The 17,532-nt window shown below is 37.6% G+C and overlaps 1 protein-coding gene across 1 annotated transcript in view; it reads left to right on the top strand.

The window, feature by feature from the left end:
* PTK2 (protein tyrosine kinase 2) overlaps nt 1–17,532 on the top strand; it is a 342,995-nt gene that overhangs the window by 19,504 nt on the left and 305,959 nt on the right. Inside the window, exons 2-3 of the mRNA XM_011990150.1 lie at nt 5,539–5,627; nt 10,458–10,776. Coding sequence (XP_011845540.1) covers nt 10,677–10,776 — 100 coding nt within the window. The 5' untranslated portion in view covers nt 5,539–5,627; nt 10,458–10,676. The remainder of the gene's footprint in view (nt 1–5,538; nt 5,628–10,457; nt 10,777–17,532) is intronic.

Raw genomic sequence — 17,532 nt, 5'->3', positions numbered from 1 at the left:
AACAATCAAAAATTTATGCAAAAAAATCTATAATGAGCAAGATACTTTCAATTTTTTAATTTTTTAAAAAAACCATGAGGTCTTGTTCTGTCACCTAGGCTGGTGTGCGGTGGCACAATCATGGCTCACTGCAGCCTCAGCCTCCTCCGTCTCAAGCAATCCTCCCACCTCAGCCTCCTGAACAGCTGGGACTACAGGCAGGCGCCACCACGCCCAGCTAATTGTTTTGTATTTTTTATAGAGATGGGGTTTCATCTTGTTGCCTAGGCTGAAGATACATTTTAAAGTAAGTTTTAAGAAGGTATAGAAGAGTATGTAAAATGCATTATATTGGTGTAATGCAAAAGAAACTGTGTCTGCATATGTGTGTTCTTGTATATGCATGGAACACCTCTAGAAGATTACACAAACAATTAGGAACAGTGATTCTATCTAGAGAGAATGTGATGGAAAGAAAATAGGGTGAAGTGGGGGGTGATGTTTATGGTTCATTGCATATCCGTTTGAATTTTGTACCATGTATTTAATAATTGTATTTTATTTTCTTTTTTTTTGAGACAGAGTCTCGCGCTGCTGCCCAGGCTGGAGTGCAGTGGCGCGATCTTGGCTCACTGCAACCTTCGCCTTCTGGGTTCAAGCAATTTTTGTGCCTCAGCCTCCTGAGTAGCTGGAGTTACAGGTGTGTGCCACCACACCCTGCTAATTTTTGTATTTTTAGTAGAGATGGGGCTTTGACCATGTTACTCAGGCTGGTCTTGAACTTCTGGCCTAGATCCGCCACCTCAGCCTCTCAAAGTGCTGGGATTACAGATGTGAGTCACTGCTCCTGGCCTGTATTTTCTTTTTTTCCAGTTAAACTCATAGCAAATATGTCATGCAGGTGTATTTTCTGATCAAAAGAATAAATGAACGTAAAAAGCAAATATATTAAACAATATCCAGTAAAGTCCTTAGTACTTAGAAATGAAATACCTTTCTAAATAATACATGAGTCTAAAATCAAAAGAGAAATTAGAAAATGTTTCAAAATTAGAAAGTTATTTGAAACAGAATAGTAAAAATATAACATCGGTCTTTATCATGCAGCTTGAAAGAGTACTTAAGAGAGAACTTTATAACTTTAAGTGCTTATATAACTAAAAGGAAAAAATAGTCAATTATCTATGTTTTTGCCTTAAGAAGCTACAAAAACCCAAAATAATGAGAAGTAAAGAGAGATCAGCAAGAGTGTGGTGCAATGGAACATAGGACAGAAGAAAAAGGAGTTTTCAAATATCTATTTCTCTTGAGATCTTTGCAATTTAGGAATGGGAGCTGCCTCTTTTGATACGTTTTCATTGTTGTTGTTGTTGTTAATGAATATTTTCCAGGGTCAGTGAAAAATTTTCAGACACATCATTTAAAAATAGTCATTCATTTTGATATTCCGAGGTTTATTTATTCACTCCCCTTCTATCAAGCATGTAGGCTGTTAACAGTGTTTCAGTATTACAAATAAACCTATTATAAGCCTCAAACTGCCTTCAAACTTAGAGAAGATTTATTGGAGGTTTGTTAGACCAATCTCCCAGAAGTTAGACTTCTGGGTACTCTGATTTGTGTGCTTGTCTTCTGGTGGTCTGTGAACTCCTTATGGGATAGGACTCTGTTCCAATTATTTTGGGATCCCTACTGCTTAATTTATTGCCTATGCACAGAAGAGGCAGACAGTAATGATGCACTTACAGTGACATGGAGCCTTTATTATGGGTGCTGTCAAAGCCCTTTATGCTTATAATATTTAATTATCATAATTGTGAAAAATACATACCATTTTAAACTTTATTTAACTGACAAGAAACTAAGTAATAGAGAGAAAGTTAAAAAAAAAAAGTGCCAGGGTCACACATCTGATACTATGTGGCTGAGTCTGAGTTTTAGGATACTTGAAATAAACTGAATGGACCTTTAAATTTAGGATGATGGAGAAGATGATTTGGGCTTCAGAGTTGCATGTGGCTTTGACATTTTACTTTTACAGTCTAATTGTGTCACAAGTCCTTGTGTATGTGAGCCTCAGTTTTCTTTTTCTTGAAAATGATGATATTAGTAATTACTTCCAAGTTTATTAGGGGAGCACATTTTAAAACACATACACATAAAGCCACCTTATACAGGGCTGGAACAATATTAAGCTCTTAGTCAGTGATTGGTTGTTGTCTCTTTTTCCTGTCTCTCTCACTTTAGACTTGTTCTTAAGCTCTCAAAGCTTTTCTCTTTTATAAAAGTAAACATAATTATATTTGCAGATTTGTTATAAAATATAAATGAGATTTACTCTTTAAAAATGATTTTAACATTTTTTAAGTTAAAAAATTGTGATAAAAATGAATTTTAAAAAATTTGAAATTTGACATTTACCAGTTTTTAACTCTACTGTTCCAGTAGTATTAAGTATATTACATTTTTGTGAAACAGATCTCTAGAATTTTTTTCATCTTGAAAATGTGAAACTCTGTGCCCATAAAGCAGCTTCTCTCCTTCCAGCCCCATCTCCTGGAAACCACTATTCTACTACCTACTTCGTAAGTTTGACTGTGTTAGGTATGTTATATAAGTGGAATCATATGTTATTTATTCTTTTGTGACTGGCTTATTTCACTTAACATAATATCCTCAAGGTTCAGCATGTGTTAGAATTTCTTTCCTTTTTAAGGCTGAATAGTATTTCATTGAATTTATATACCACATACTTTTTATTCATTTGTGGACAAACACCTGGGTTACTTCTACGTTTTGGCTATTGTGAATAATGCTACTATGAATATGGGTGTTTGAATATCTCTTCCAAACCCTGCTTTTAATTCCTTGGATTATACCCAGAAGTGGGATTACTGAATCTTTATGGTGGTTCTAGTTTCAATATTTTTAGGAGCCTCCATGTTGTTTTCCATAGCAGTTGTACCATTTTACCTTCCCATCAACAATACACAAGGGTTTCGATTTCTTCATATCCTTGTCAAACCTTATTTTCTATTTTTAAAAAATGTAGCAGCTATTATAATGGGTGTTAGGTTGGTTTTAACATTTCTTAATGATACACATTTTTAGATAGAATTAGAAAAGTGACTCCTGAAATCTCTTGGTAAGCTGGAATAGCATCCATTCATACCAGCATGACAAAACCAAAAGCATATGGGAGGGAAATTGACCAAAAAAGCCAACTACCGTGTAGCTCCGTTGGGAAAGAAGAAAAGCTTATTTATGTCTGTTGCTTGGAATATAGATATGATGAGGGATAGATCCACACTAGATGCTACTGATATATCCACATATATACACTTTTTTTTTTTTTCCTTTTTGAGATGGAGTTTTGCTCTTGTTGCCCAGACCGGACAATCTCAGCTCATTGCAACCTCCACCTCCCAGGTTCAAGCGATTCTCCTGCCTCATCCTCCCAAGTAGCTAGGATTACAAGCATGTGCCACCACGCCCGGCTGATTTTTTGTATTTAGTACAGATGGAGTTTCACCATGTTGGGGTGGTGTTGAACTCCTGATCTCAGGTCAACCACCTGCCTTGGCCTCCCAAAGTGCTGGGATTATAGGTGTGAGCCACTGCGCCTGGCGTGATACAGAGTATGGAGTCTGTAGTAATGGTTAGCTTTTTCAGGCTGTCATGAGGGATAAATTTAAAATGTATATTGTTGATTTTTCACTTTTAGCTGAGAAATGCAGGTTGTAGAAGGGATTTACATTTACCACAAGGGGTCCTCCTGACACCATCAGACCCCCAGGCCAGTATTAATATGTCTGTGACTGCAAAGCCCAATTTCTGACGAATAACCCAGAACCTTTACAGCCTTATCAGTGTTTTTCTCTGCTTCAGTTAGCTTGGAAAGTTAACCTAACTTGGAAAGATACAATTGCTTGATACTGTTGCTATTTGTTAAATAAGGTGAGCAGTCAAACTGTGGATAAATTGCATTTATAGGGTAAAAAAAATTGATGGTGATTAAATAAGTTACATGTGTGTATATGCATTTTCCATAAAATAAAAGTTCTATGTTTCTTTTGGACAACGTTAGTGTTAAGTAACTACTGGATTGCCTTTTGATATTTGCATTATTATGGTCAGTATAAGCAAAAAAAAAAAAAAAACCCTCTGTTTTATAACATGTATGGATAGATTGAAAATTTTGGTGAGCTTCTTATTCTGTCCTGTGTTGTCATGCTTCTACCACTGCATCTGAAAAACGAATGCAACATCTTCTTATAGATTTCAGGAGCCTTTAAAAGAAAGCAATTACAGCAGTTAACCTCTCAACAGTTTCTAAATCTGGAATTTAGCTTTGATCTCTGTCTGTATGGCAAAACAAAAATAAGAAATTATCATTAATTAGAGTCCGTGAAAATATTGCTTAGATTAATAAGGTCAGGGTTTTGTTGTTTTTGCCTTTTTAGATAATGAAATAGTTTTTATGCCATTAATTTTAGAGGTACTTGAGAATACACATTTTATTGTCTTACCCAATTGACAGAAATATTAAATAAGGTTTTCATGGTAAGAGTTGCATTTTCCCATCTATTTTTTGTATTTCACTGTTGCTTAATTTAGTGGTTATAGTTATTTTCTGGTGATTTTGATACATCTGTCAAGTACCAGCTACATGTCTAGCAGGTAGTGTGATGACTTTTATCTGAATTTGTATTGGGGCAGGATTACTGACACCAGAGGGCTATCACGTGAGCCTCACGATTTGGTGAATTAGGATGTTGCATGGGTTAAGAGCAGCTTAATCTGTCCCATATTCTTTGCTGTGTTTCTTCTCTTCCTTTCTTTGTCCCGTTGGTCCTCACTGTGATTCATTTGCCCTTTGTAGGCCTGTTTCCAGACTCTTCTCTGGAAACCTTTATAGCATCTGGAGGTAGGTGATACTATAGGTGGTGGTTTAACTGTGTCATCTGACTGGTGTCCAAGTGCCTGATGCATATCCCAGCTCTGCAACTGACCAATTAGTTGTAATATTAGGTATGTTACTTAATTTATCTGTTCCTCAGTTTGTTCATGTGTCATACATGGATTGTAATATCATCTATGTTGTTGGTTGTTAAAAGTATTAATTGAGAAAATAGGTAGAAAGCACTGCAGCAAATTGGTGAAGTACGTGGACTCTGTAGCTAGACTGCATGAGTTTGATTTCCAGCTTTGCAACTCAAAAGTTCTGTGACTTTGTGAATTTAAGTTACCTGGTCTCTCTGTGCTTTGATTTCTTCGTTTGTAAAATGGGGATAACAGTATCTACCCCATGGGTAGTTTGTTGTGATAGGTAGGTGAGTCAACATTTTTAAAGTTATTGGAAGAAGGCTTGGTACAGAGTTAGCATTCACTTGGTATCATCATGTTAAAATTATATTTTCATTATTATTAGCGTTGCTATTATGCTATTTTGTGACTGGCACGTAGTACTCAATAAGTGATAGGTATTGTTGCTCTCCTCATTTTACTGATGAAGAAACTGAAGTTCAGGATGTTGAAATGATTTTCTTTGTCTCACAGGCAGAACTGGGGCTCCTTTGCATCTTCCAGTTACAAATTCAGTGCCTTCTGCAGTTTCCCCAGAGCTCCTCAAGAATAACGGAAGGGAGGTATAGTAATTGTTAAGAAACTTTGCAAAGAAAGTGAATAATGCCAATACTGTTACCTTTTGGAATTTGTTGGTATTTCCTGTTGTTTGTCTTTGGAAGGTGATTAGATTTATTATGACTAATATTTCTTTGGTCTTAACCGAGTCATAATTTTTGTTGATAGACTAAAATTTTTGAAAAGTTGTTTTCGTGGTGGAAACAGCAAGACAAAATGACAGGAATGGTAATTAGTAATCTTACTGGAAATGAGCGCAGTATAAGATACCTGACATTCTAAAGTTAGGATATATTGTAATTATCAAGTGCTAATTGGAGGAACCATGTTGTAAAACTGTCGAAGTTATTTAAATGTGTAACTCTCTGATTGATGCAAACATAAAAGAGGTGAAAGATGATATATTTAGAAGTATACATGTATGATATGAATAATAATTTTTTTTTACATTCCTCCTGTCGATTGGCATAAAAGCATTTATCAGTGCTTTACTTTGCCAAGTAGTGCTGCCATGGTTTTTGGTATTCCTTAAGAGAGACAAAATTATGACAGTTATATGAGAAATGTGAAAGTTAGGCTGGTATTTTGTGAACTGCTTTTGGTGACATTTACAAGTAGTTCATTTCCTAATAGTTCATTCCTAGGGACCTTCTCATATATGGTCATGGTTTTGTAGGGAAGTCAGATTGGACAAAATTGTACATCATATGAAGGGGTTTAGAGTTCTCTCTTATGCTTACTGATCTTGCGTATAACATTGTTTGCAACCCTGATGATTTTATGTAATCTCACACACTGTTTTCATTTGTGCTCTATTAAAATTTGTGGTGAAAGTTTTAATAGGAGTATCAGTACAAAATTACGTGATTTTTTTTTTTTATGTGGGGTGGGAAGAGGCAGTCTGCATGATTTTCCTAGACTTTATGTCCGTTTTTCTTTTCTCATATTCTTGAGAAAGCAAAGTTTTCATAATGTTTAGTTCACTTATTCATTCAATAAGTATGTACCAAGCCTTTGTACTGTACTGAGATCTGGAAGTGAAGCAGTGCCCAGGATGGAGGCACGCCATACTGTCACTGATGTCCAGACATACGTATACCTTCTCTGTGACCATAGCCTTGAAAAGAAAAATTCTCTTTACCATCTTCTCATTACTTAGAGGTGATAGGTGGGTCGGTGGAATATGGCCTACACATCTTACCATTTTAGTAAGGCCCTGGAGACAATATGTATAGGACAGACAGAATTTCTGTCACGGAGCTTGCATTGTAGTAGGGGCAGCCAGGCAATAAACTGAATGTTTAAGTAAATCATGAGGTGTTTTAGAAAGTTGTAAGTGCTGTGGGAATAAAGTGAAGCAGGGAGAGCAGATGGGCCATGCAGTTTCAGACAGGGTGGTCTGGATAGGCCTCGTTGAGTAGGCGACATTTGAGCATAGATGTGGCAGGGGGAAGGGAGCAAGCCATGTGGATAACGCGGGGGCAAGAGTGTCCCACATAGAGGGACATCAGTGCAGAGTCCCTGACGTGGGCAGGGAGTGGCAAGGAGGTCAGTGTGGCTCGTGCCAAGGAAACTAGTGGATCCTTGGCGATAGAGGGGAGCCATATCACGCACGACCTTGCGGACTGTGCTAAGTATATAGGTGCTGAATCTGGGAAAGTTGGGGAACTGTTGGTGAGTTTTAAGCAAAGGAGTAAAATTGTGTGATTGATGTTTTCGAAGGATCAGTGCACAACTCAGAAGAGTTGTGAATAGAGTGTAGGGCGGTGAGAGCTGGAGCAGAGAGACCAAGTAGGAGGCCTATGGCTATAATCCAGGCAGCCTGGACCGGGGTAAGGCCAGGAGATGTGGTGAGAAATACATGTATTCTGATTATATCTAGAAGGTAAAGACAAGAGTTTACCTTTCAAGTAGGATTTACCAGAATTGCTTTAAAATATGCCAGTACTAAAAGAGTTTCATGTAAAGGTCACGCAACTTTTACATAAGTGGTTGGCTTTTATATTAGTATGTAGAATTCATAAATAAGGGAATATAGAGGACTGCTTACCCTTTTTCACTTACATTGCCATTATCTGTAGTCTGTTTCTGTTCAAGATGTCACTGGATTAGGAATTTAAAAGCATAATTTGTCAGGAAGAAAATAATAAACACTGTATCACCAAAGTAGCCAGTACTTGCCTCATTTTGCAGCTCTTTGACCTTGGGCAAGTTGCTTGGCCTCTCTGAACTTCATTTTTGTCTTCTGTGAAAACAGGGAAGTAGCTGCTTCACTGAGATTGTGTTATGGATTAAATGCAGTTTTTTATATATAACTATAGTTGCTCGATAAAAGGTATAGGTTATTGCTAGCAGTATCACCTGTATCCTCTTCAGTTCTTCTCTGTGGCATGAGTTGGTTCCTAACATTTCCATAGCTGCTGTTTCAATCTGGTCTTTACTTAGTCTCCTTGGTCTCTGACCTGGGTAATTTATGCTCTTTCATATCTTAACATCTTCCCATACTCTCAAGATCTTGCACATTAGAAGATGATATTTGGATATTGAAATAAATTATGAAGTAGTTGCAGGGATAGGAGAGAAAACCCCCATCTACTGGTCACTTTAAAGTCACAGAAACCAGGTTCATCCCTCTCCCTCATTCTCTATATTCACTTTTCTTGTTTGTCCTCTCGTCCTGTCTGTCACTGCAACTGCATTAGCTCCAGTCACCACCACCCTGTGCTTATATGACACTCTCTCCTGCTCAGCTGGTCCTGTGGCAGCTCATCAGTCTGACTAAAAAATCCTTCCTACGATGGGATGGTGTGCTGTGGTATGAAGACCCTGGCATCTTAGATGAGCGAGTGGGCTTGGTAGATTATTGAAATAAATTATGAAGTAGTTACAGTGGTATTAGAAAAAGTGCCCATCTACTGATCACTTTAAAGTCACAGAAACCAGGTTTATCCCTCTCCCTTATTCTCTCCATCACTTGTTCTCTTGTCCTCTCTGTCACTGCAACTGTATTGGCTCCAGTCACTACCACCCTGTGCTTATACCACTCTCTCTCTTGCTCATCTGGTCCTGTGGCAGGTGTTCAGTCTGACTAAAAAATCCTTCCTGTGGTGGGGTGGTGTGCTGTGGTGTGAAGACCCTGGCATCGTAGATGAACGAGTGGGCTTGCTAACTCCTGTGCCTCTTCCTAGTTTATGACCCTGTCTTTAGTCTTAGTGCTCTCATTTTTAAAAGAATTTTAATACCACATTTGCTTAAAAGATGGGAAAATTACATATAATCAGTACTTCGTGTGTAGAATATAATTGTAGGTTGCTAATGAAGGTAGCTTTTATTTTGTAACTTTTGACAGCCATAAGTTGCAAGGTGAACTCAGTGTGCTTGGATTATTTGTACAGTCCGTTAGTCAATGGCTCAGATTAAACTCCAGTCCGTTCTCACGGGAGTGGGTCAGATATGCTTGCTGGTGAATGTGCTCTTATCCTTCCCATCATGGCAGTGGTCCTTTACAGTCTTGGTCTCTTAGTAATGGTGGAGGCTGGGGATTGTTTTTCATGTATTCTAGTTTATCTAGTTGCTTATTTCCTCTGTTCTTTTTCTAGCTTGCTTGTGTTTTTCTGGAGCCCCTTTCTTCCCAGTGTTCCCTGGGGTCATAGTTCACGCTGGTGAATGATGTGTTTTCAGTGGAGCATAGAAGAGGTCACTTGAACTCTGGCTACTATTAGGAGCCTGGAAGTAAACCTAGAGACAAAGCCATCATCAAAAGTAGCATGTTAGAAATGAAACAACTGTCCTGGGGCATCACTGGACACAAATAAGCCTCTTGTTCTCCTCAGGCTTTGTTAAGCTATTCTTTTCAGAAGTTAGTGACTTCATAAACAAAGCCTCGGTCATTTTCACTGTTCAGTAAAATACTTGATTTTTGATTGGTTTATACAAGTGTACTACTAACAAAATTACCCACATTTGGGAAAGCTAGAACTGTAGAGTCTCAGTGTGTCTTATGTATGTTCAGAGAACAAAGGCACCAGGAGCCTAGTTACTAATTATCTTACTGCTAAAGTGGAATGTGTTTAGATAGCTAAGTTTTTGAGATGATCTTGACTATCTCACAGTTTGAGTGGAAAACCTAAGTAGCTCTGCATTTTAAAAAGTTGCTAGTACAGATTGTAAGGTTGTTTTTCGTCTGTCTTCTTTAGTATGAGTTTATTACTCGCTTATGTTTTGAAACTAAGAAAGGAAATCATGCCTCTTGGATCCCTCAATATTCCCTAAGCTAATTTTAAAGAATGTGGCTACCTCAAATTCTTGATTTTCTGTTTTCGAGAGAGTTTTTAAAATTTATACACTTACTATGAGCGTACCAACCAGGAAAAATATTTTACCACGAAAATATTTGGGTACCTATGGACATAGAGACATAGATAGATCAGGATTTTTTTCCAGAAAGGATTTTTATTTCATCAAAGTAATTATTTTAACTCTAAGGTCATAAAGAATTAGGTTAGTAAAATGACAAAGGCATGACTTTGAAAACAAAAATGGTTTGAGAAGCCACCTACAGACATGATCTGGGTCAGACTTGATTTGCAGCTTACTCGATTTTAGAATCGGTTGTCAGTTTTGTAAACAGAAGACTGCTGGATGAATTGAATAGAAGGGTGAGATTAGCATATTAATAAGTTACTGGCTACTGGCCTTCTTTTTCTCCTCCCTCTTTTCCCTCCCTCTTTCTCCTTCCCTGAATGAATCTAGGAATACAGACCCATGGGGTCACATTACTAGCTGGTTTCATTCTGTTCAGTAGCTTAATCTAGCCAGGATGGTCTGTGTTTCAGATTGCGGAAGCATGAGAAGATTCTGTAACTGAGAGGCATTCTTCAAGCTGCTGGAAAATATTACAGAAGGAACACCTTCCAAATTTTGCTTCAAGCTCTGAAAAAAGGAGCACACAGGGGAACCTTAGTCTTGCTTGTGGATCGAAGCAAATACTATCACAGCGAGGAACTGGGACTTTGTGTGCGGACTCCTGGCTTGATCTTTATAGGATTGGGTGTATGTTGTTGGAACTGGCAGGCCAAGAGGCCCTGAAACCAGCAGGTGCCATCTATATGGAGAAAAGCGGCTGTAGTCCGTTTCCAGTGTGTTGGGCTAAAGGTATAAATAACTTAAAAATACGTTCAGTTTTGTTTAAATTCATGCTTTTGCACCGAAAAGGTAGATAAATGTTTTTCAGAATTTATTTCAATATATTTACGGTTAAAACTTTGAGGAAAAATGGAAATTGATTTGGTATGGGTTTACAGCTATTACATGAAACCAATTAGATAGCTTTTCATATAGTAAATGAAAATATTTTTTATGGAAACGAATTTTAAGTGCATTAAGCTATCTTTTAATGTTCTGTCCCATGTCTCTTAATAGTTTTATTTTTTCTTTTAATTTAAGACATCTGTATGTATTCTGTAATCTGGAAGTTTTTAAGGAAAAAAAGGAATTTTAACTTAAACAGGGTTGTAGGAAAAAAGAGTAACATGTATTTTTTACTTTAAAAATTAGTTTTCTTTACTCACTGTAAAGATTGTATATTCAGTTTGAAACTCCATATTATTGTAAGGTGGGCTTAGGAATACCATGCATAAACAGTTTTCTTTCTTAATGTTTTTAGGGTTTTTATTCACATAAAAATGTAAATATAAAATACAGCATTTTCATTGTAACATTCAAGACAGTATTTGGGAAACATATTGAGAAGTTAATGCTATGTAATTTGTGCTTGACTACAAGCAGATCAGCTGTTTTGCTTACAGTAGTAGAGAATGTATAAGTTAGGAAATAAAGTTCTTAATGAAGAATATAATAAAAATATTTTTTATTATTATTTCAAATATATTTAAATATAATGTGACTCCACTTAGGAAAGATTTTTAAAAGGAGGAAGCTGCACTGTTGTAAAAGGTTGCGGTTTTATAAGTAGAGTTATAGACTGATTCATTTTAGTTTTTGGGGTAAAAATTTTGGTACCACTGGGATATTAGTGTGTTAGCACCAAATTATAGTTTCACCATTAAAATGGTTTTTATTTAGTTGTTGCTGTCATCTATTGATTCTTTCCTAGGCTTTTAAACATTTACAAAGCATGCGATATTAGAACTATTTTAGTATTCACTTTGTTCACTTTTTTGTGTAATTAGATACTCAGAGTAAATATTTTGCTGAGTTAAATTCACACTCTTGGATTTTAAAGAGTTTTGGGAATGGGAACTTTTTAAAATTTTAGTTTCTCAGCATCAGAAATGTATAGCATAAGTGAGTGTGACCAATAGTGTTCATAGCCAAAGAATTCTATACTTGTTGAAAATTTTGATCTTTTCCTGGATTCGCTGGAGTTCGTTTGCATATTGCCACCTCCATTGTATGATAACATTGTGTTAGCACTGATGATTAACAATAAGGCTCTGATTTCCTTCTTGGATTCAAGATCTACACCTCCAGTACCAGTGGGATATTAAATTATCAGCTACTGGATTTCTTTTTATTCAGTGTGACTTTAAAACTGTGAACTTTGGAAGAAAAGAGATTATAGTGTTTTTACTCACCCCAAAGCGATTGATGGAAACAACTTATTTTTCAATTAAGTTTGCTGGCTGTCAGAACAAATGAATAAAACTATTTTTAACTGAAATATGCATTATGATAGAGGTTAGGGTTGGGTAAGAGAGAACAGAGCTCACACATATAAAAGATGGGAAAAGGTAGGGATCGTGTCAGGGGTCAGAATCAGTTTCCTGTGTAGGGCCGCAGCAAGCCATCTCCTCATGGTTTTGCTTTTGAGTTGTTCAGAGGAGGTTCTGACAAAACCTAGGAGCTGTTGTCCTGTCCCTTCTTGGTGCTGCAGACACTGCTTCCATTGTGATTGCCCAGTGTGTAACTATCTTAGTAAACTTCCTCCCTTTCCCCTCATGTTACTCTTGTACCAGGACAGGAAGGCAGGAAACCTTGTTTTTATGCTGGTTAACTTTGTGTGATAAGGACAAAGATGTTGGTATATAGGAATTGGCTGAATTGGTTATATTCAAGTATAAAAGTTACAACTTGTAGATAAAGACACAGTAAAAAGCTCAAATCCAAATAATATACAAATCTCTATCTGCAGTTAGACATTCTAAACCACACGTTTGATTTTATCAGTCACATTAACCTCAAAAAGCACAGCAGTGTCCCAATTTAAGAAGACACATAAAATACTAGGACAAGCTAAAAATAATAGAGCAGACTATATTTGTATCCCTTGAACTGAAACCTTTAAGGTATCCTTAAAGCATTCTGGGGCGTTTGAACCAAGCTCATTGTGCGGTTGAATTTGGTGTAAAGAATCCACCTTAGGTCCCATCCAAGGAAGATTATATTTTAAAGTATTAAAAAGGACTTTGTTTTAACATGGGTTCAACTACATCATGATTTTCTAGGTTTAAAGACAGTTTTGATTCAGAATATTGAATTAAATGTAAATGTTCACAGTGTTATTTTAGGTTGCAAGACTATCAAGTGCAGAAAGTCCTGTTTGGGGAGTTATTTGATTATATCAGTTTTTACATTATTTATTTCATGTTTTTGAAAGGCTGGGAAGGACTAAAGAGTTTCAGAGATTTGGTTGTTAAATCCTGATCTGATCTCTTGATTTCTCCAGGTTTGGGCCTTTGTCCTGTTGCTCATTAATAGCACAATTATTTTGTCTTTTCAGTGCCTCAGACACCCCAAACTCTTCCTCTCAGGCCTTTATACCTTCTGTTGCATTTTCCTAGAGCCATCATCTCTGCATTCTCTGACTAGCCAGCTCCTACTTAACCTTTTAGGTCTCAGCTTAAATGAGCTCCATGAGGAAGTAAGTGTCTTCATCTTTTACTCACTGCCATATGCTTGGCACATACTAGGTGTTTGTGAAATATTTGTTGAATGAATCAGTGACTAGTGTGCAAAGAAAAATACCTCAGAGTAGAATGCATGGTACTGACATTAAAATGCAAAAATTACCGTGGGAATCTCACTCCGGTGCTGTCATTCCTCTCGGTCTAAACCAAGTTTTCTCTAATGTTCCCTCCTATACCCTTTTCTTCTGGATAACACTTACTGTGATTTGTCGTTATATACTTTACTTTTTTGGATTTCTGTCTTCTATTAGACGTGAACTTCACAGAGATAGTGTCAGTTTTTTTTCTTCTTGACAAATAGTTGACATAAACGATTATTACTTTAATGAATGAATAAATTCTCTCTAGGGTTAGATTTGATTTTAAAAGGCTCTTTCAGAGCTAAAATCTTGTGATTAATACAGTGTTTTGTAGGTAAATCTAGTTTTAGGATCATTGAACTGTCAGAAATAAATATTCCATGTCAAACTTTTGGCCATTCTAATTTCGTTGAGTTTGTGTTCTCTTTTTTCTCTTAGAGTAAAAGTGTATACCCCGGGTTTAACATAGCACTCTGCCCATAGTGGGTGGCTAATGATGCTTTGGTCTTGAGCTGTTGTTAATTCCTATAGATTTATTTTAATATCTCACTGAATTTTTTGCAGTTTCTTTCCGTCTTCTCTTCTCTTCTCTTTTTTCTTTTCTTTTCTTTCTTTTCTTTCATAGCAGAGTCTTGCTCTGTCGCCCAGGCTGGTTCAAGCAATTCTCCTGCCTCAGCCTCCCAAGTAGCTGGGATTACAAACGTACACCACCACACCTGGCTAATTGTTGTATTTTCAGTAGAGACGGGGTTTCACCATGTTGGCCAGGCTGGTCTCGAACTCCTGACCTCAAGTGATCCACCTGCCTTGGCCTCCCAAAGTGCTAGGATTATAGGTGTGAGCCACCATGCCTGGCCAGTTTTACAGTTTCTTTCTGCTTTACCTCAAATCATGGCATTTTAAAAGAGAGCTGTGTTTCTTAATAGCTAAAACTTATTCAGAAATACTACATGCCATGCTGTGTTCTGAGCATTAAACATGCACAAAAAACATACATGTTGTCCCATTCTCACAAATGTTTGTAAGCTGTCTGAGATGGGAAATATCATTATCCCCATTTTACAGATGAGATAATTGAGGTACTGAGAGATTAAATAACTTGACAATTGTTGCTCAGCTAATATAAAAGGCAGAGCAAGATTCTGAACAGTGGGAATCTAACTGTAGTGCCTGTATTCTTAATCACTATGCCATACACACCCAAATAGAAAAATGGTAGGATCATAATGGAATTGTCTATTTCGTGTAATTTTTGCATTTTGATATATGTACTATGTCATCTACTCTCAGATGTTTTCATTCTATTCATTCATTCATTCATTCATTCATTCGTTCGTTCATTCCACAGATATTTAATGAACACCAAGTATGTGCCAAGCCCAGTGTACTTGGCATATGCCAGTGAGTCAGAGATACCTACTCCTTCATGTAGTTATTCTTCCAAGTGAGGGGAAACAGTGAATGACAAAAATAATAAATAAATAAATTGGTTAGTGTGATAGAAGGTGTTAAATGTTACGGTGAAGGTGAGGTCAGATGACAGTCTTATTATATAGAATATCTAGGTGTAGACTGCACTGAAAACTTGCATTTTATTGAAGACTTGCAGGAAATGTGGGAGTTAGCCAAGTGGATACTTGGGAAAAGAAAGTTCCAAGTCGATTGCATGGGTAGAGCAAAGGCTCTTGCTGGGAAGAATGGCATTGTGGCCAGAACAGAGTGAATACGGGGTTATGGCTATCTCTCCAGTTCTTCGTGCCTACGAGGTGGTGGTTTAACCAGAGACACAGGCATGGGTTAAAAGTGAGGCCTGCTAGAAACAAGCCACAGTTTGCCGATCTATTCTAATCCACATTCCTTAAAAATAGCTCCATGAGAGGAGTGAATTGGCCTTTAAATATCCTCCTGTGGGAAACACATGCCTCATTCTGGTTCTCTCAACAGATGTCTTAACAGAAAGACTGGTGAACTCTCCCTTTTCATTTCTATTTTGAATATTCGTAACATCAACTCATCCACAAACATAAGGCAGTGGGTATTAAACTTTATCTCATATTCTTTTCTGGTCCTCATTATTAGTATTTGGGGAAGAGACTGCTGGTTTTGCCCAGTTTTTTCCTCTTTGTATATAATTTTAGAGCTGTCAGTGGATAGGTTTCTTTTTTGTGTTTTGAGACCAAGTTTTGCTCTTGTCACCAGGCTGGAGTGCAGTGGCGTCATCTCGACTCCCTGCAACCTCCGCCTCCCAGATTCAAGTGATTCTCCTGACTCAGCCTCCTGAGTAGCTGGGATTACAGGCACCCACCACCACACCCTGCAAACTTTTTTTGTTTTTTGTTTTGGTAGAGACGGGTTTTATCATGTTGGCTAGGCTCGTCTCAACCTCCTGACCTCAGGTGATCTGCCTGCCTTGGCCTCCCAAAGTGCTGAGATTACAGACATGAGCCACTGTGCCCAGCCTGGATGTGGGGTTTTTACCCAAATATGACCCTCTATGTGAAGGAGAATAACAACATGTCCCATATTATGCTTATTGACCCGGTGTTCCTTGTGTTTAGCATTCCCACTCCCAACCTTCTAAGTGTCCTGGTTTGGGCAGTAAGTTATATGGGAACCCTAAAGTGTGTCCTCCTTTGATCACCCTATGTATGTATGTATGTATGTACCTATGTGTGTATGTGGCATGGTCTCGCTCTGTCATCCGGGCTGGTCTCAAATTCCTAGGCTCAAGCAATCCTCCCACCTCGGCCTCACAAAATCTGGGATTACAGGTGCGTGCCACCACACCCAGCCCGATCCACTATTTAAAATGGACTCATCCTCCTGCCGTCACTGTACCCCATCCCTGGTGCTCTGTCTTGTCTTTCTATTTGCTCTTAACCACTATCTAACATACCTAATGGTTTATTTATTTACTTATTTGGTTTAGCTGCTGTCTGTTAGTGAAATGTGCACCCTATGAGACAAGGGAAGCCTTTCTGTCCTCCTCATTGCTGCTTTTCCACTGCCTAAGACATAGTAGACTTTTTTTTTTTTTTTTTTTGGAGACGGAGTTTTGCTCTTGTTGCCCAGGCTGGAGTGCAGTGGCGCGATTTCGGCTCAATGCAACCTCCGCCTCCTGGGTTCAAGCAATTCTCCTGCCTCAGCCTCCCGAGTAGCTGGGATTACAGGCTTTCATCACCATGCCTGGCTAATTTTGTATTTTTAGTAGAGATAAGGTTTCTCCATGTTGGTCAGGCTGGTCTCAAACTCCCAACCTCAGGTGATCCACCCACCTCGGCCTCTCAAAGTGCTGGAATTATAGATGTGAGCCACCGCGCCTGGCTGGTAGACTCTTATTTTAAATGGATGAATGAATTAAATCTTGTCTTCTGGGAGCAACAGAGGTTTCAGTTATTAGAAGCAAATGAGAGAGTGATGGAGATTTTTGTGGAAATTAAAAAACACTTGTTCTACAAAGAAGGGAACAACAGACACTGGGATTTACTTGAGGGCAGAGGAAGGAAGGAGAGAAGCAAAGAATAAATAAATAAATAACTCTTGGGTACTAGTCTTGATACCTGCATGGTGAAATAATCTGTACAACAAACCGTCATGATAGAAGTTTACCTTTATAACAAACCTTCACGTGTACCCCGAACCCAAAATAAAAGATTTTTTAAAAACACCCCAAACTTGGTCTTCCTAGTGCTTTAAGGGTTAGTGACTCTGATTTTTGTAAAGGGTTGACAAATCTTTGATTTCAGATTAATCTATAATTGTTTAAACCACAAGGAATTTATTGTAAATCCAATGGTTGTCTGTGGTTTTTTTTTTTTTTTTAACAGTTTTCAGTTAGAGAAAAATTTAACTTTAAAACAGTTATCCCTGAATATTTTAATTTTGCATTTGAACATTATTTG

The sequence above is a fragment of the Mandrillus leucophaeus genome, unplaced genomic scaffold (genome assembly GCF_000951045.1).
Source record: "Mandrillus leucophaeus isolate KB7577 unplaced genomic scaffold, Mleu.le_1.0 Scaffold371, whole genome shotgun sequence".
In the NCBI taxonomy this organism is placed as follows: domain Eukaryota; kingdom Metazoa; phylum Chordata; class Mammalia; order Primates; family Cercopithecidae; genus Mandrillus; species Mandrillus leucophaeus.
This window is presented reverse-complemented; position numbering and strand designations above follow the sequence as displayed.